This window comes from Ranitomeya imitator, chromosome 8 (assembly GCF_032444005.1).
Source record: "Ranitomeya imitator isolate aRanImi1 chromosome 8, aRanImi1.pri, whole genome shotgun sequence".
Taxonomy (NCBI): domain Eukaryota; kingdom Metazoa; phylum Chordata; class Amphibia; order Anura; family Dendrobatidae; genus Ranitomeya; species Ranitomeya imitator.
The window spans coordinates 136,860,569-136,881,188 of NC_091289.1; the positions used below are offsets into that span (position 1 = coordinate 136,860,569).

The 20,620-nt window shown below is 44.9% G+C and overlaps 1 protein-coding gene across 4 annotated transcripts in view; it reads right to left on the reverse strand.

Annotated features, from left to right (window-relative positions):
* Window positions 1-20,620, reverse strand: part of LOC138647975 (uncharacterized oxidoreductase YtbE-like) — a 171,408-nt gene that overhangs the window by 46,926 nt on the left and 103,862 nt on the right. For 2 of the 4 annotated variants that reach the window (XM_069737398.1, XM_069737395.1), the window contains 3 exons: window positions 18,103-18,285; window positions 13,616-13,675; window positions 6,831-6,935 (listed from right to left, as the gene is read on the reverse strand). In XM_069737398.1, the coding sequence (XP_069593499.1) occupies window positions 6,840-6,935; window positions 13,616-13,675; window positions 18,103-18,285 (339 nt within the window). In that variant the 3' untranslated portion in view covers window positions 6,831-6,839. The remainder of the gene's footprint in view (window positions 1-6,830; window positions 6,936-13,615; window positions 13,676-18,102; window positions 18,286-20,620) is intronic. The other 2 variants (XM_069737394.1, XM_069737396.1) reach the window with 1 other exon arrangement.

Sequence of the window (20,620 nt, forward strand, 5' to 3'; positions counted from 1 at the left end):
CTGCTTAGGGAAGGAAGGGGTGAAGGCTGGTTGAACCCCACTAACCTTAAAGACAGCAAGGATACAAGGGAGACATTTAGCTTGAGTAGACTCAGAGAGAAACCCCAACTCCCTCCAAACTCCAAAGAGGACACTAGCAGACTGCTACAGCTCCAAGCCCTCAACCGAGAAGTGCAAATAGAAAATATCACCCGCAACTCCCAACAGCAAGTTAGGAGTTATAAACACCCAGATCCAGGTGTGACCATTAGAGCCGGGGGAGATGGCCACTGGGTCCTAGTGTCAGAACGACCAGACAGAAGTCTGCAAAGCAAGCTGCTGAGACCTTCTGCAGACAAACGCAGTGCAATGGTCTGCAGCCTCTGACACATCCGTGTCAGTATGGATCACAGATTTAGAATCATATGGTGTGTCCAATAATAAGGCCGCGCTCATCAGCCATAATGTCTAGACAGTTCTCCTTTAAGACTTTTAATGTCAGAGGTAAATCGCTATATAACTTGGGTCAGTGACCTATATTCTATAGGTAACCTTGGCACATTCTTATCAGAGGAGCCAGAGATCCCATTCACGTGACATTATTTGCAGGGATCTCATTCTGCACTGTTTGCGTCTGCTGATATTCCCAGGATTAGGTAAATCTTTTCTCTATTCACAAGCAAACAATGGATTTTTTTGTTAGAGGTCTGGGAGAATCCAGCTTTTCAGCCCAGTGACAATATACCAGGAGAATAACATCCCTGACTCATTCTAGGTTATCACCAAACATTACTGCCCTGCTTGTCCGGCTGCGGAAGTCATGACATAGTCCGGGAATACATTTATATGATGACATCATTTAACAGTTTCCTGATAGTAATAGCAAAAAATGTGCTTTCACATGTAAAACAATGTCATCATTTCCAGTTTTAGTATGAGAATTTATAGTAAGAGTACAACTAAATACCTTCAAAGCTGAAAAAAAAAAGGTGAGATTGTTAAAAGGATGAAAAGTCCAGTGGGCGGAGCTTAGTGATGGACAGCTATCTTTGTATGCACGCTAACCACTAACAGGACCGCCTACTGGACACCACAGCCCAGAAAGAGCAATGAAAAATGAATAATGGACAAGCTACTCTGAACCTTTTCCCAAAAAAACTATATATCACCAGCTCAAATCCTTTTGCTCTACAACTCTGGCAGATTGTTTTTTTTTTTTTTTCAAAATAATATGCTCCCTTTAATTTCAGAAACATATCATGTGAACAACATCAATTATACAAATACCCACCATCCACAACGTTACTCTGTGGTTATTACATGCTCTCTATATATAATTTGCATGTCAAAAATATAATAGCCCATCCACATTTCAGTGCCGCAAGATCAGAGAAGGCCCATACACAAAAGTTGTACAGCATCATGAAAAAATGCCGCCACTTTAACTATTACTAGACTTGACTTGAGCTTTGAAGAATGTAGGTTTAAATCTTCCCGAGAAAAATATTATAAAACTAGATGGTGGCCCGATTCTAACGCATCGGGTATTCTAGAATATGCATGTCCACGTAGTATATTGCCCAGCGATGTAGTATATTGCCCAGCCACGTAGTATATTGCCCAGTCACGTAGTATATTGCCCAGTCACGTAGTATATTGCCCAGTCACGTAGTATATTGCCCAGTCACGTAGTATATTGCCCAGTCACGTAGTATATTGCCCAGTCACGTAGTATATTGCCCAGTCACGTAGTATATTGCCCAGTCACGTAGTATATTGCCCAGTCACGTAGTATATTGCCTAGTCACGTAGTATATTGCCCAGCTACGTAGTATATTGCCCAGTCACGTAGTATATTGCCCAGCTACGTAGTATATTGCCCAGTCACGTAGTATATTGCCTAGTCACGTAGTATATTGCCCAGCTACGTAGTATATTGCCCAGCTACGTAGTATATTGCCCAGCTACGTTGTATATTGCCCAGCCACGTAGTATATTGCCCAGCTACGTAGTATATTGCCTAGTCACGTCGTATATTGCCCAGTCACGCAGTATGTTGCCCAGTCACATAGTATATTGCCCAGCCACGTAGAATATTGCCCAGTGACGTAGTATATTGCCCAGCCACGTAGTATATAGCAGAGCCACGTAGTATACAGCAGAGCCACGTAGTACGGTATATTTCCCAGTCACGTAGTATATTGCCCAGCCATAGTATAATAGTATATAGCAGAGCCACGTAGTATATTGCCCAGGCATGTAGTATATTGCCCAGCACAGAGCCACGTAGCATATATATATAGAGACTTAAAAAAAAAAAAACATATACTAACCTTCCGAAGGCCCGTTGGAAGTCCTGCTATACTCACCATCCGCCGCCTTTCCCGCTCCTCGCCACGCTCCCAGGACCGCTCCATTGCAAGCGGCAGCTTCCGGTCCCAGGGCTGGTGTGAGCAGGACCTATGATGACGTCGCGGTCACATGACCGTGACGTCACGGCAGGTCCTTGTCGCACACCAGCCCTGGGACCGGAAGCTGTCGCTTGCAATGGAGCGGTCCTGGGAGCGTGGCGAGGAGCGGGAAAGGCGGCGGATGGTGAGTATAGCAGGTTTTTTGTCTTTTTTTAATTATTTTTAACATGACATATTTTTACTATTGATGCTGCATAGGCAGCATCAATAGTAAATAGTTGGGGACACACAGGGTTAATGGCAGCGGTAACGGAGTGCGTTACACCGCGGGCCGTTACCTCTGCCATTAACCCTGTGCGAGCGGTGAGTGGAGGGGATTATGGAGCGGGCGCCGGGCAGTGAGTGCAGGGGAGTAGGGGAGGGACTAATCAGACTGTGCCCGTCGCTGAATGGTCGCGGCAGCCATGACAGGCAGCTGCCGAGACCAATCAGCGAATTAATAATCGTGACAGATGGACAGACAGACAGAGGGAAGTGACCCTTAGACAATTATATAGATTATTCTATTCACAACTCTTGGATGGTGTATAATCAGAGGTATGAAAATGCCAATAAAAAGGGCTAAAGGTGCTAACTGAGCTGATAACATATCTGACCAACAGGTATTTTGCTTATTGTAGTCTTAATATTAAAGGGGATTTCAGGGATGTGAAAAAAAGTTTGCAGTCACTCTATATAACTGCAGATTGCTGAATCGTGAATGAGTGCAATGTGCGCACTGTCACTATATTCGCAGTGCAAGTGGGAGAATTGTGACAATACGCACATTGTACACATTCAGCAGTTATAAACAGTTGTGCTCAAAGGTTTACATACCCTAGCAGAATTTTTGTTTTCTTGGCCTTTTTTTCAGAGAATATGAATGATAACACCAAAACTTTTTCTCCACTCATGGTTACTGGGTGGGTGAAGCCATTTATTGTCAAAGTACTGTATTTTCTCTTTTTAAATCATAATGACGACCCAAAACTTGCAAATGACCATGACGAAAAGTTCACATACCCTATTTCTTAATACTGTGTATTGCCCCCTCTAACATCAATGACAGCTTGAAGTCTTTTGTGCTAGTTTTGGATGAGGTTCTTTATTTTCTCAGATGGTAAAGCTGCCCAATCTTCTTGGCAAAAAGCCTCCAGTTCTTGTAAATTCCTGGGCTGTCTAGCATGAACTGCGTGCTTGAGATCTCCTCAGAGTGGCTCAATGATATTGAGGTCAGGAGACTGAGATGGCCACTCCAGAACCTTCACTTTGTTCTGCTGTAGCCAATGACAGGTCGACTTGGCCTTGTGGTTTGGATCGTTGTCATGTTGGAACGTCCAAGTATGTCCCATATGCAGCTTCTGGGCTGATAAGTGCAAATTTGCCTCCAGTATTTGCTGCTAGCAAGCTGTATTCATCTTTACTTCAACTTTGACCAAGTTTCCTGTGCCTTGGATGCTCAAACATCTCCAAAACATCAGCGATCCACCTCCGTGCTTTACAGAAGGAATGGTGTTCCTTTCATCATAGGCCTTGTTGACCTCTCTCCAAATGAAATGTTTATGGTTGTGGCCAACAAGTTAAATTTTGGTCTCATCACTCCAAATTACCTTGTTCCAGAAGTTTTGTGGCTTGTCTCTTTGCTGTTTTGCGTATTGTAGACGAGATACTTTGTGGCATTTGCGCAGTAATGGCTTTCTTTTGGCGACTCGACCATGCAGACCATTTTTTTTCAAGTGCCTCCTTATTGTGCATATTGAAACAGCCACACCGCTAGTTTTCATAGAGTCCTGTATTTCATCTGTTGTTAATTGTGGGTTTTTCTTTGCGTCCTGAAAAATTTTCCTGGCAGTTCTGGACAAAATTGTTATTGGTCTGCCTGACCATGGTTTAGTTTTTACAGAGCCAATGATTTTCCATGTGTTAATCACAGTTTGAACACTGCTGACTGGCATTATCAATTCCTTGGATATCTTTTTGTATCCCTTTCCTGTGTTATACAGTTCAACTACCTTTTCTCATAGATCCGTTGACAATTCTTTTGCTTTCCCCATGACTCACAATCCAGAAACATCAGTGGCTGGATGAAAGATGCAAGAGTCTGTCAGAAGTGGTGTGCCGAGGAGACTGTGTGGATGATGCAGGGACGCGTCATCCACACAAAGCAAGCAGGAGGATGGCATCACAAGAAGATGGGAGGCGCCGGACCAAGACAAGCAACATTCCTTGGACTGGACCGGCCCGCAGGTGAGTATAATAAAAATTATTTTTCTTCTCTTACAGGTCGAGTTGGGGGCAGATATACAGCATTATAGAATGCTGCACATCAGCCTTGAAAGGTGGTGGCCATATCTCGTATCGGCCAAACCTGGTGACAGGTTCCCTTTATATCTGAACCAGTCTAATTCTATCTGAACAAATCCATTAACCACTGTGAGAGTCCCCAACAATCCCCCCTCACAACCACTGCATGCAAAATATTTTTGGAAAGACCACTGAGATAGTGTCAATGAAATCTCTGACTTTTAAGGCACATTATATAAAGTCATACACTCCATGCACTGACTATGTCCCGAATGTGAGATTATGCAAGGAGACATAAGATGTTTGCTGATGGAATTCATCTGCCCGATCCTTTCGCTTGGCGAGTAGATAATCCGCTGCCAGTTCCTTTCTCATAGAGAGCACTGGAATGCTTTGTTGAGACGAGCGTTCTTGTGTTTGGGGGAGTTGGGAGAGACAGCTGCATACTGAATAACAGTTCAGCAGACCGCTATCTAATGTGTTTGGCCAGCTTTAGGCTGCAAGAACATGTTTTTTAAACATTTTTGGCAAACACAAATCAATTACGGTATAAAAAAAAAGAAATAAAAAACACACTACACTATAATTCAATGCTCAGATATTTTCTGAATTTATACACATAATGCTGACCCAAGCGGAGTATGAGAAGCCCATCAGCAGTGTCGGAGTCTAGCAGGTGAAGATGTGAGGAGCTCAGACATGATGCATAGGGCTCAGAGGAAGAAGAGGGACAGTAAAACCTCCCTGACTTTAGTTTCCCTTGGAATCTGTGTACCCTTACACATAGGCAACCATTTAAAGAGTTCATTCCCATGTTGTATATTTATGACATATTAACAGCAAACACTACACAGTAGCAACCTGCAATTAAAGAACACATGAATTCCAGTATTGCTACACATGTAAAAGGTTCTAAGTTCAAATTATTTATGAGAAAATCTATAACTCGTCCACCAGCGACAAGGACCCTAACTCTTATAACTTACCTAAGTGCCTAACAAGGCCTCGAATACTATCTCTTCCTCCGCTAATTAGAGGTCTCGTTAGGCAGAGGTAAGTCTGTATAGTTAGGGTCCATCCAATGAGGTCACCTTATCCCTGGTGGGTGACTTATACATCTTTTTATCTAAAAAAAAAGCGTTAACTAAGTACCTAATGTTTTTTTATGTGTATAATGATAGTGGAATTCGTGTCTTCATTAACTGCTGCTGCACAGTGTTTGTATGCATGTATATTGGCCACAGCGCACATGCACCTGAGAATTAAAGGGGTTGTCCAGCCTTAGGTTACAAGTGCGCAGTCACTCTATGTAACTGCAGACTTGTGAATCCTCACATTGTGCGAGAGCACTGCGCGCTGCGAGGATTTTCAGATGCCGAGAGTCATGTGTCCGCAAATTTGAGATTCGCATACTTCCCGGCCACATTCCGACTAGACTTTTCTGAAATCGTTCAATACAGTTGCCTTGCATGGGTCTGCGTCCATCTAGTCAGCTCATGACCACATGTATGCAAATCTCATTCTTGCTGTCAAGCGTCCACCACTCCTGGGACTGGGGAATCCTGACAGTGTGCGCGATGTGAGAATTCACAAGTCTGCAGTCACATAGGCTACAAGTCTGGAGTCACTCTAAGGCCGGATAACCCCATTTAATTCAATAGTATAGGAGTGCTGGTCTTTTTTTGCATTATGCCATAGATCTCTGGCAGGCATTGTCAAGCCCTATCCCACCCTAGCTCTCCCAACTTTGGCGGAGCTGGCCAGAAATGGAATGAACATGCCAAAAATTGCAATTTTTTGCTCAACTTTGCGTTGACCTAACATTTTGAGACTTTTCAACGTGTTTTACTTTAGAATATTAGTGTAAACTCTTTGATGAATCAGGCCTATGTGCTTGAGAGTTCAATATAAAAAAAAAACACAGAACAAAGTTTGAATAGATGAAATACACTTTATGAACAAAGTAACAAGTGATAGGAAGAAGGGGTTGAGTATTCTATCTGCTTTGGTGCACGATATATGGTATGCTGCACTATATTGTTGTACTGAGAGAGCCATAGAAGAAGAAGAAGAAGAAGTGCTAATGGATGCTCAAACCTTTGCCAGCTACAATACATTGGTCGGATCCCAGGACACGTGCCGCCCATCATGCAAGGAATCTAAGGTGAGAACGTCGGCATCCGCTAGTGTGAAACCCAACACCTGAGGAGATGCAGGCAGGTTAGTGTGTAGGGAGAACGCACACACGGGTTATTGCACACTGTTTGGGTATGTGCACACATCAAGTATTTGCTGCAGACACCAAAAATACTTTTTATCGTCAAGAAAAAACTTTAAGACACAACTATTTTTGCAGCGTTTTTCTATGTGTTTTTGTTTTGCATTTTTCCCCATGCATCAGAATGGATGACAAATGCAAAAAAAAATTTGACAAGTTGAAAATATAAAACTGTGAGAAAAAAATAAGCACTGTGTGTATAAGATTTCAGAAATCTCATTCACTTTCCCTGTACTGTAAAATGTTGAGTTTATCGAGAAAAAAAAACATTTTCCAATGTTGCAAAAATGCAATGTGTGAACACACCTGTTGGAGGATTACACATCCTATGCAAAGTGCATTCTGGACACACGATACAATCATTTTAGGATTGAATGAAATATTAGTTTAGTGAGTAAGTAAGCCACCAGTAACGATGTGAGGTGGACAAGAGTCAGTGAGTTACTGCTGACACTGGCAAACGGCTTTATAGAAGTGTGAACGATATGTGATTTAATGTGAATACCAAGAATGGAAGCGTCAAATATGGCAAAGAGATCACAATGATGTCGTCCCGGAGCTTAACCCTTCTGCTAAAGAGAAAACAAGTCTAAATGTGGACTTCATGTAATGTAGACATGCACACCGGCTCATAGAAACTCATTACATAGAAGCAGAACATTAGTAACACTTGTCAGGTTCTCATCTATTGAACTGAGAAGAGACAGTGACGACCCCGCATGTGACGACCCCGCATGTGACGACCCCGCATGTGACAACCCTGCATGTGAAGGCCCCGCATGTGACAGCCCCGCATGTGATGACCCCGCATGTGACGACCCTGCATGTGACGACCCTGCATGTGACAGCCCCGCATGTGATGACCCCGCATGTGACGACCCTGCATGTGACGACCCTGCATGTGACGACCCTGCATGTGACAGCCCCGCATGTGATGACCCCACATGTGACGACCCCGCATGTGACGACCCTGCATGTGACGACCCTGCATGTGACAGCCCCGCATGTGAAGACCCCGCATGTGACGACCCTGCATGTGACAGCCCCGCATGTGACAGCCCCGCATGTGATGACCCCGCATGTGACGACCCTGCATGTGACGGCCCTGCATGTGACGGCCCTGCATGTGACGGCCCTGCATGTGACGGCCCTGCATGTGACGGTCCTGCATGTGATGACCCCGCATGTGATGACCCCGCATGTGACGGCCCTGCGTGTGACGACCCTGCATGTGACAGCCCCGCATGTGATGACCCTGCATGTGACGCCCCCGCATGTGACAACCCTGCATGTGATGGCCCTGCATGTGACAACCCTGCATGTGATGACCATGCATGTGACGGCCCCACATGTGACAACCCTGCATGTGACAGCCCCGCATGTGACGACCATGCATGTGACGGCCCCACATGTGACAACCCTGCATGTGACAGCCCCGCATGTGATGGCCCTGCATGTGAGGACCCTGCATGTGACGACCCCACATGTGATGACCCTGCATTTGACGACCCTGCATGTGACGGCCCTGCATGTGACGGCCCTGCATGTGACAACCCTGCATGTGACGACCCCACATGTGATGGCCCTGCATTTGACGGCCCTGCATGTGACGGCCCTGCATGTAACGGCCCTGCATGTGACAACCCTGCATGTGATGGCCCTGCATGTGACAACCCTGCATGTGATGACCCTGCATGTGACGGCCCCACATGTGACAACCCTGCATGTGACAGCCCTGCATGTGATGGCCCTGCATGTGAGGACCCTGCATGTGACGACCCCACATGTGATGACCCTGCATTTGACGGCCCTGCATGTGACGGCCCTGCATATAACGGCCCTGCATGTGATGACCCTGCATGTGACGGCCCAGCATGTGACAACCTTGCATGTGACAGCCCCGTATGTGACGAACCTGCATGTGACGCCCCCTTAATGTGACGACTCTGCATGTGACAACCCTGCATGTGACAGCCCCGCATGTGACAACCCTGCATGTGATGGCCCTGCATGTGACGGCCCCCGCATGTGACGACCCTGCATGTGACGGCCCCGCATGTGACAACCCTGCATGTGACAGCCCCGCATGCGACGACCCTGCATGTGACAGCCCTGCATGTGACGACCCTGCATGTGACGGCCCCACATGTGAAAACCTTGCATGTGACACCCCAGCATATGACGACCCTGTATATGACGGATTTGTATGTGACGACCCTGTATATGATAGACCTGCATGTGACGGCCCCGCATATGACGACTATGCATGTGACGACCCCGCATGAGACGACCCTGCGTCTGCAAGCCCTGCGTGTGACGGACCTGCATGTCACAGTCCTGAATGTGAAGGTCCTGCATGTGATGACCCTGAATGTGATGGCCCTGCATGTGTTGCCCCCGCATGTGACAACCCTGCATGTGACAGCCCCGCATGTGACGACCCTGCATGTGACGGCCCTGCATGTGAGGACCCTGCATGTGACGGCTCTGCATGTGACGGCCCCACATGTGAAGGTCCTGCATGTGACGTCCCTGCATGTGACATCCCTGCATGTGAAGGTCCTGCATGTGACGACCCTGCATGTGCCAGAACTGCATGTGACGACCCTGCATGTGACGGCCCTGCATGTGAGGACCCTGCATGTGACGGCCCCGCATGTGAAGGTCCTGCATGTGACGACCCTGCATGTGCCAGAACTGCATGTGACGGCCCTGCATGTGAAGGTCCTGCATGTGACGGCCCTGCATGTGACGGCCCTGCATGTGACGACCCTGCATGTGCCAGAACTGCATGTGACGGACCTGCATGTGAAGGTCCTGCATGTGACGGCCCTGCATGTGACGGCCCTGCATGTGACGACCCTGCATGTGCCAGAACTGCATGTGACGGACCTGCATGTGAAGGTCCTGCATGTGACGGCCCTGCATGTGAGGACCCTGCATGTGACGGCCCTGCATGTGACGACCCTGCATGTGCCAGAACTGCATGTGACGGACCTGCATGTGACGGCTCTGCATGCAGGCCTATGCTCAGACTTGTCCTGGACATTGGTGGAAGACCCCGCTGCCCACCGCTGTAGCCCTTATGTCATGTCAAATGTACAGTAGTTGTCGTAAATGACATTACAGTAATGTGATAACTTGTATAACTTCTCTTTTAATAATTGAAGCAATGCTTTGTTTCAAGAACCTTCATAGTGATCGTGAGCAGCCTGGCAATGGGAACTGACATTTTGTGATAAAGCACTTCTCCCTTATTGTTTTAAGGGCAAGACAGAAAAACCAAAAGAAATTAGAGAAGCTATATACAGTATGTTCCTGTTGCGTTTAGTAGAATTGTGAACGGAACTGTATATCTTATCTTATCAGCCAACAATGGCCACATACACGCGACCAACGGTGGCCAGATACGCTGACAATGGCATTATAAGCCAGCCGTCTTCTGTACATTGGGGCTCCCAACTGTCCCTTGACAGATGATGTCGGGGTACAGAAGGGTCCAGCATATCTGACTTTGGACTGCAGGTACTTTGTTCTCCAGGATATAAGTTGGCGCCAGGAATCTGGCAGTGGCTCCTCGGTATAGGGAGGCGGGAGAGATAGCTGCTATCTGAATGATCGGCCAAACTATTGTCCAGGAAACAGCTATCTGTTGTGTATAATGGGCTAAATGTGATTTTACATGAGCAGGTAACGAGCAAAGATAAATGATATAGGAAGTCACTCATTAAAGGGAATCTGATACCAGGTTATTGCTACTCCATCTGGAAGCAGAATTATGTAGGTGCTGAGACCCTGATTGCAGTGATGTGTTAATTACTGGTCTGCATGTTATAATTTTGATAAAATCACTTTTTTACCTCCCGCAGATCTACTAGTTCTCTGAATGCTGAGCTCTGTATAACCCCGCTCACACAACTGATTACCAGCTTTCTTTGTGCACTGTGCATAGGCAGAAAGCTGCCAATAAGTGGGGTTATACAGGGTTCATGAATATGGAGAACTACATGGCAGCAAGGTTACTAGTCCTCTAGTCATAATCTCTTGCTGATAAAACTTTTATAAAAACCGCTGCAGGCAGTTCAGTAATTGACACATCGCTGGAATCAGGGTCTCTGCCCCTATATTGTGCAGCTGTCAGATTAGTTGGCAAAAATCTGGTGACTGATTCCCTTTAAAGGAAACCTGTCACCAGCCTTATCGCTTATAAACTATGCCCATCACCTTTAAGATCATAAGAATGGGGTTCCTGTAACCCAGTTATATATATCCTCGGATGTGCCCCTGCATACATCAGATGAAGTGCTTTATACTTCTCCCGCGCTGTATGTTAATTTGCATGGTCCGGTCCGATGGGTGTTTCCAGATTGTAATCAGCGCCGCTCCGGTCCCTTCAAACGTTGCCTCTTACGACTGCATGTAAATGGATGACATCTCTCTGTCATCCATGTAGTGCCCAAACTCTCATGCCTGTGCAGTGGAATCACCGGCTGCTCAATAAACCACCGTAAGGCGCGCCTGAGCAGATGTCCAGATCCACTGCGCAGGCGCGAGACTTTGGTCACTATGTGGATGACGGAGAGATGTCATCCACTTATGTGCAGTTAGAAGAGGCGGCATCTGAAGGGACCAGGGTGGCATCTGAAGGGACCGGGGAGGCATTTGAAGGGACCGAAGCATCATCTGGAGGGACCGGGACGGCATTTGAAGTGTCCGGGGTGGCGTCTGAAGGGACCGGGGCGGCATTTGAAGGGACCGAGGTGTAGTATAAAGGGACAAGGGCGGCATTTGCAGGGACCGGGGCGGCATTTGAAGGTACCAAGGAGTAGTCTGAAGGGACCAGGGCGGCATTTGAAGGGACTGGGGCGGCATTTGAAGGGACCGAAGCGTCGTCTGAAGGGAGCGGGACGGCATTTGAAGGGACAGAGGCGTAGTATGAAGGGATCGGGGCGGCATTTGAGGGGACCAGGGCGGCATTTGAAGGGACCGAGGAGTAGTCTGAAGGGACCGGGGTGGCGTCTGAAGGGACTGGGGAGGCATCTGAAGGGACCGAGGCGTCGTCTGAAGGGAAATGAGGGTCCTCATCTGAAGGGACCAGGGTGGCATTTGAAGGGACCTGGGTGGCATTTGAAGGGACCGGGGCGGCATCTGAAGGGACTGGGGTGGCATCTGAAGGGACTCGGGAGGCATTTGAAGGGACCGAGGAGTCGTCTGAAGGGAATGGGGCCTCATTTGAATGGACCGGGGCGGCATTTGAAGGGACTGAGGCGATGCTCATCACAATCTGGATACACCCATCTGATCGGACCATGCAAATTAACATACAGCGCGGGACAAATATAAAGCACTTTTTCTGAGGTATACAGGGGCACATCTGAAGATATAAATGGGCTGCAGGAACCCCATTCTTATGATCTTAAAAGAGATGGGCATAGTTTATAAGTGACAAAACAGATGACAAGTTCCCTTTAAACAGATCATGTAGTGTAAATGGCCTAAACTGTGGAAATGTTATTGTCAGTTTGTAATTATACGTTAAGATAAATTTAAATGGCTGAAATCTGATTCATAAATTTATTTTGTAAATCGATACTCAAAATTCTGATGTATACATTTCATGGTTGGATATATGTACATTATCACAGCATACACATGTGTACCATTTGGCAATTGCATAGAGATCAATAGGGAAGGGGGACAACTGCAACTTCAAAGGGGTTTTCTAAGCTCAAAGGAAATTTCTGCAGTCACTGTATGAAATGTGTCACTGTCAGGATCCCCCTCTATTTCTAGCATAAGTGGGCGGTCACGTCACAACAAGTATGCTTTCATGCCACATAAGCTGTATAGATTCTCAACGCTAAAGCTATAGAAAAAAGCGAAAGAGAATCTAGGAGGCATTTGACCACAAGTATGCAAATTGCAATCATGTTCTTGCACACTTGCTCTGCAAGTCAACGGGAATCCTGACAGTGTGTGCAGTGCGCACTCTAATGATTTGGCAAGTTACCGTCACATAGAGCGACTGTAGAAATTTCTCTTGAGCTGGAAAACCTACTACTGGTGTACAGCATGCAATGATTCCCCGTGAGAGAGAATCGAATCCTATAAGCAAATGACCCTCAGCTGCGAGCCGAGTGTCGTCTTACTGTGATCTGATCCTCTGTGAGTCGGCGTGAATTGGGCTACACTCGGATGATATGTTTTGCACGCACCCATAGACCTGTGCGTAGGTGCGTGCCGTCTGATATACGCTGCCCATCGCAGCATCCAGCGATTTGCTTCTCTAGTCGGCACTGCTCCATGGCAGCATTGGTGCGAGAGCTATCCGATGAAACATCAGGCAGCGCACATCCGAGTTACATGCTGGCTACTCACCAGTGTGAACGACCCCTTAAAGTAACTTTCTAGTGTCTAACACTGCATGTAGCGAGCCGATATAATGATTCTTATGAATTTCGTGGCTCACAATTACGAGCGGATTGAATATGAGACCTAATGGAGGAGTTGCTGTATGCAAAACTCTAACACTGCAAAACACCAACATTTTTAGAAAGTCACATATTGTACAATCATGTCCGTGATCAGTAGTTCGCAGCCTTACCTGGCAATTCTCTTGGATTCTGCTCTCTTTCGTTGACTTTGGGATGGTGACGACACCATTCTAAGTATAAAGAATGTTACAATAAACGTGTATCTAAGCACTTCCCTAGTAATCACAAGTGAGTAATGTCATCATCACATCTGAGTGGATCTATATGGGAACACACAAGCTCATTATTAGAGATCCGTTATACTGATGGACTGGCTTCTGGTGAGATCATAAATGACATAAGAATGCCCTTCTAAAAACGCTTTATTATCCAATGCATTATTAATGGTTTCCTTATTTCATACAGATGCATCTCTCTATAGATTTTAATCTTTGTTTTTCATCTGTAACATTTTTTTCCATAAATCAATAGTATATGTGAAAATAAGCAACTTTGTAATATTCCTTATCAGTGAAATTAGCTTCTTTCTCTACCTGGACTGATCTTTCACTCTCAATATTCTAAATTTACAATCAAAATCTGACTGCCATAAATACATAGCTCCCTATTATAAAGACATGAGATGGCAGTTGGTGCTCATAATGTTCTATGGAGAGGAGTTTCAGGCAGACACAGACATTCCGCTGCGAGTTCTCCTGGTACTACAGATACACTTTATATGTGACCATATTCTATTCACCCGTTTCACCCATTGACTAATATTAACTTTTTATTTAGGTCATTTTGGGTTAGTATTTGTAAGTCAAATCCAATATGGGTCCACAACACAACAGAGGGGCGTCTCATTATAGATTATTACTGCTGCATGGCCATGTGTAAGAATGGTTTTTGCTGACATATCTTGCTTTATGGCAGATCTTAAAGAGAACTTATCAATTGATTCATGCTGTGCAAACCGCGGACAGCATGATTTAAGGCCAGGCAGCGCGACTGCAGCTACGTATGTTTTACTCTGAAGAGCTCCAGTTTTTTTTTTCTTCTTAAATCATACTTTAAAGATCCAGCCACAAGAGATGAGATGGACCTGAAGCTCCTTCTGCCCACCCTGCTGCAACTTCTGCTCATCCTGCTGATGCTTCTGCCCATCCTCCTGCCACTTCTGTCCATCTTGATGCCGCTTTTGCCCATCCTGCTGCCGATTCTGCCTATCCAGGTTTGGCTTCTGCCCATCCTGCTGCGGCTTCTGCCCATTTTGCTCTGGCATCTGCTGATCCTGCAGCTTCTGCCCATCCTCCTGCTTCTTCGGTCCATCCTGCTGCCACTTTTGCCCATCCTGCTGCCGATTTTGCCCATCCTGCTGCCCATCCTGCTGCTTCGGAGTTTTCCAACACTTTTCCAATTGTGCAATACGGTTCACCATTTGTACAGTTATAATTAATATTCATTCAATGAAGGGTAAACTAGTTAGGTCAAGTTTCACAGCAAAAATTACCAATAAGAAATATTTATTACATATGTCATAAAAAATTATAAATACAATAAACATCAAGAATAAGTAAAGCCAAATATAAGTAACGTGCACAAGTAAACTGTGGGTAAAGCAAAAAGTAGCGAGACAAGGACCTGACACTAAAATGCCCTAACCATTACCTAAGAACAATGCCTACCTGTCCGCGGAGGTTGGAACCCTAAATAACATAAATGGCGCCCCCGCTCAGTGTCGCCTGTCCCTATCGGAACCTGCCAATCCTAAAACTAGGAAAGGAAGTTGGTGCTGATCAGGGTTATCAGATTGGATACAGGTCTAAATGGAGATCATGCAAGTTACAATACAAGATAATTAAAGTCACAGTCTTCATATCCCATATAATAACTTTCCAAGACAGCAATTGGGAAGTAAGTAGAAAAGTAATAGATATCACGGTCATGTTGTTTATCAAGTAGTATAGGTATCCCAATACATAAAACTCAATAGATCGCCAAGTCAAGCTAAGTATCAACTTTATACGGTATGCCTCATGCTATCGATAGGTTATATATACCACTGTTTTTCTGTTTTCTGACCCTGAGGAACCTCCTATTTTTACAGGGAAAATGTGTTGAGCATATGGGGGAGATATTAATTGGGATACCTGTACTACATATAGAAGCACTCCTCCTCCTCCTCACACCAAAATGTTTATCCTCATGATATATTGCAGTCATCATATTATATGGTACTGTTTACTTACAATTGTTCATTTTGCTTTTCTACCCAGATAATTCCTCTGTTTTCCATTAGGTCTCCAACATCATGTGATTAAGAACTGAAGAGCTGAATCCTTCTAAATAGAAACAGGAGGTCAATTTTCTCTGCACAAGTCATGAGTCACTGCAAAAGTCCCTGGAAGGGGAAGATGGAGCAACTGGGTCAGGACTTGAAGAGGAGAGACTTCCTGTTTCTACATAGAGCAGAGAAAAGAGAAGCATTTAGGCTATGTGCACACGTTCAGGTTTTTTCGCGTTTTTTTTCGCGGTAAAAACGCTATCAAAACTCATTAAAAACGCATACATTATGTATTCTATCATTTAGAATGCATTCTGCATGTTATGTGCACATGGATGCGTTTTTTCCCGCGAAAAAAACGCATCGCGGTAAAAAAAATGAGCATGTTCATTATTTTTGCGGATTTTCTGCGTTTTTCCCGCAATTCCATGCATTTGGGAAAAAACGCACAAAAAACGCACCAAAAACGCGTAAAAACGCATGCGGCTTTCTGGCAGAAATGTCCGGTTTTTGTCAGGAAAATTTCTGCAAGAAATCCTGATGTGTGCACATACCCTTAGGCTATGTGCACACGTTCAGGATTTCTTGCAGAAAATTCCTGAGAATTCCGGACATTTTCTGCAAGAAATCTGCAAGAAAACCGCGTGCGTTTTTGCCGCGGTTTTTTCCGGACACTTCCCAATGCATTTTGGAGTGGGAAATCCGCAAAAAAATCGGAAAATTAATGAACATGCTGCGTTTTTTGCCGCGATGCGTTTTTTTCGTGGAAAAAAACGCATCATGTATACAAAACATGCGGAATTCATTCTAAATGATGGGATGCTTATTGTATGCGTTTTTTTGCGGTTTTATAGCGTTTTTATCGGGAAAAAACACGAAAAAAACACAAAAAAAACGCAACGTGTGCACACAGCCTTACTGGGTAGAATATGATGACTGCAATACATTAAGCTTTGATATAAGTGTTTTATTTAACAGCACTGTTTTGGTTTGCACTGCTCTGCTACTGATTACATATCTGGTTACGGAAACATTGATGGAGATACCTGATGTACAGCAGGGGTCCCCAACTCCAGTCCTCAAGGCCCACCAACATGTCATGTTTTCAGGATTTCCTTAGTCTTGCCCAGGTAATAATTGCATCACCTGTGCAATGCAAAGGAAATCCTGAAAACATGACCTGTTGGTGGGCCTTGAGGACTGGAGTTGGGGACCCCTGATGTACAGGATATTAATTAACATTGACCAGGATATCTATTACTTTCTTACTTATACCCAAGTTACTGTCTAGGGAAGTTATTATATGGGATATAAGGACTATGACATTAAAGGGACACTGTCACCTGAATTTGGAGGGAACAATCTTCAGCCATAGGGGCGGGGTTTTGGAGTGTTTGAGTCACCCTTTCCTTACCCGCTGGCTGCATGCTGGCTGCAATATTGGATTGAAGTTCATTCTCTGTCCTCCATAGTACACGCCTGCACAAGACAATGTTGCCTTGTGCAGGCGTGTACTACGGAGGACAGAGAATGAACTTCAATCCAATATTGCAGCCAGCGGGTAAGGAAAGGGTGAATCAAACACCCGAAAACCCCGCCTCCATGGCTGAAGATTGTTCCCTCCAAATTCAGGTGACAGTGTCCCTTTAATTATCTTGTATTGTAACTTGCATGATCTGAATTTGGACCTGTATCCAATCTGCTATCCCTATGCTTTTCCTAGTTTTAGGTACAGTAAGACCTAATAGGGACAGTCACTGCTGGGGGCGCCATTTACACTATTTAGGGTGCAAACCTCCGCAGGTAGGCATTGTTCTTAGGGCCTGGTTAGGGCTTTGTAGAGTCAAGTTCTTGTTTCGCCACTTTTTGCTTTTCCCAGAGTTTACCTGTTCACATTAGTTAGATTTGGTTTTGATTATTCTTGGTGTGTTTATTACATTTATCATTTTTAAGGAATATTTCATAAATTTTTTTATGGATAATTTTTGCTGTGAAACGTGTTAATAAATATCTTCCTAGATGTTTCAGCATTCACATATCAAATAAGAGTTCATAGGGAAAATGTACAAAATGGGTGAAACGTGAATGTGAAACACTTGCCCACAGCAACCAGATTTTACTTTAGTGTCTCTTTTGATCTGATTGGCTGTTGAGACAAATTCTTCAACTTTTTCCTTGCCTTTGTTTTACAAATGTTCCCTCACTTTGAACAACTGTGAATTTATAAATCAGGGGTTAAAACTGTTATTTTGACTTGCTCCATAAGGACTGGAAATCTATAGCTGACATCTTTATTGCTAATCACTGATAAAATGAGACAAATGACGTTACCTGGATGCTCCAACGTATACAAATTTGAGCTGGTGTCTTCCCATACTGTTTTGCGAGCCTCAGAATAACTGGATGTGTCAGTGCTTGGCCCTTTGCCAGAGGACAGTATCCTCCAAATACAATATGATTTTTCTTACAATATTCCACCAGCTCCTGTGGCCTCTGAAAAGGGTGATATTCAACCTGTGGAAAGAACAGCAACAAAGAATCACATTTTTATAGCAAGTGATCAAACCATTAATATTAAATGGTGAACAAGAATGCTTCTCTCTGCGCACGCTAAATGTTTATTATTTTCAAAAACTTCACTAAAACAGCAATCACCTGACAAGAGAATTCTACGGAGAATGATCACATCATTTGTAACATTTTCCATCGCCAACAGCATTCCAATTTACATTTATATTGGAGATTTTCATACATATATTTATAAAGGTACTTTATATTTATAAAGAATGCTTCCTTCATTTCACTCCTTAAAATTGAAATTGCAACACCCAGAAGGACAAGTCCTGGAGTTACGGAAATCACAGGATCAACATACTTGTTAATAGTATCCAAATTATGATAAAACTAGATGGTGGCCCGATTCTACGCATCGGGTATTCTAGAATATGCATGTCCACGTAGTATATTGCCCAGCCCACGTAGTATATTGCCCAGCCCACGTAGTATATTGCCCAGCCCACGTAGTATATTGCCCAGCCCACGTAGTATATTGCCCAGCCACGTAGTATATTGCCCAGCCACGTAGTATATTGCCCAGCCACGTAGTATATTGCCCAGTGATGTAGTATATTGCCCAGCCACATAGTATATTGCCCAGTTACGTAGTATATTGCCCAGCCACGTAGTATATTGCCCAGTTACGTAGTATATTGCCCAACCACGTAGTATATTGCCCAGCCACGTAGTATATTGCCCAGTTACATAGTATATTGCCCAACCACGTAGTATATTGCCCAGCCACGTAGTATATTGCCCAGTTACGTAGTATATTGCCCATTTACGTAGTATATTGCCCAGCCACGTAGTATATTGCCCAGCCATGTAGTATATTGCCCAGTTACGTAGTATATTGCCCAGCCACGTAGTATATTGCCCAGCCACGTAGTATATTGCCCAGCCATGTAGTATATTGCCCAGTTACGTAGTATATTGCCCATTTACGTAGTATATTGCCCAGCCACGTAGTATATTGCCCAGTTACGTAGTATATTGCCCATTTACGTAGTATATTGCCCAGCCACGTAGTATACAGCACAGAGCCACGTAGTATATTGCACAGCGACGTAGTAGATTGGCCAGCCACGTAGTATATTGCCCAGCCACGTAGTATACAGCACAGAGCCACATAGTATATTGCACAGCGACGTAGTAGATTGGCCAGCCACGTAGTATATTGCCCAGCCACGTAGTATACAGCACAGAGCCACATAGTATATTGCACAGCGACGTAGTAGATTGGCCAGCCACGTAGTATATTGCCCAGCCACGTAGTATACAGCACAGAGCCACGTAGTATATTGCACAGCGACGTAGTAGATTGGCCAGCCACGTAGTATATTGCCCAGCCACGTAGTATACAGCACAGAGCCACATAGTATATTGCACAGCGACGTAGTAGATTGGCCAGCCACGTAGTATATTGCCCAGCCACGTAGTATACAGCACAGAGCCACATAGTATATTGCACAGCGACGTAGTAGATTGGCCAGCCACGTAGTATATTGCCCAGCCACGTAGTATACAGCACAGAGCCACGTAGTATATTGCACAGCGACGTAGTAGATTGGCCAGCCACGTAGTATATTGCCCAGCCACGTAGTATACAGCACAGAGTTGCCTTGAGTCTGAGGATCTTTGAATGGAGCTGGATTGAGCTGCTTTACAGCGATTCTACAGAAATTCGTTTTATTCAACATGGAGAAGGAGATTACCCATTTGGTGTGCTGTAATGTGTGCTATATATGTACAGACTTGCCAAAGGAAAAGACAAACTTTACATGCCAGAAATGCAAGCTTGTGACTCTGTTAGAGGAAAAGGTGTAATGTCTTTAGGAGAGAACAGCAACACTGAAGCTCATCAAAGAAGATGAGGATTTCCTTCACAGAGCAGAAAAATCTCTTCAGAATGTTGCAAGAGGAGAATTTGTCAGTGTTCTTACATAACCTAATGACATATCTATTCAGAATGTCCGAATATACCTGCAGAACAAGAGAAACGGAAGCATGTTCTTGCCCCTTCTTTAGGCAAAACATGAATATACCGTATTTTTCGGATTTTAAGACGCACCAGACCATAATACGCACCCCAAATTTTCTGAAGGAAAATAGGGGAAACAAAATGTGTCAAATGGGGGTCAGTCTTACAGTCCGAATTCAGCTTACCAGAGAAGGGATCGGCACAGGTGGAGGAGTGGTCCAGGCTGGTGCGGTGGCCTCCGGGACATCCCATCCCAGGCTGGTGCCGTGGTGGTGCTCTGTGTGTTGGTGGTGCTCTGTGGGGTGGCTGTGC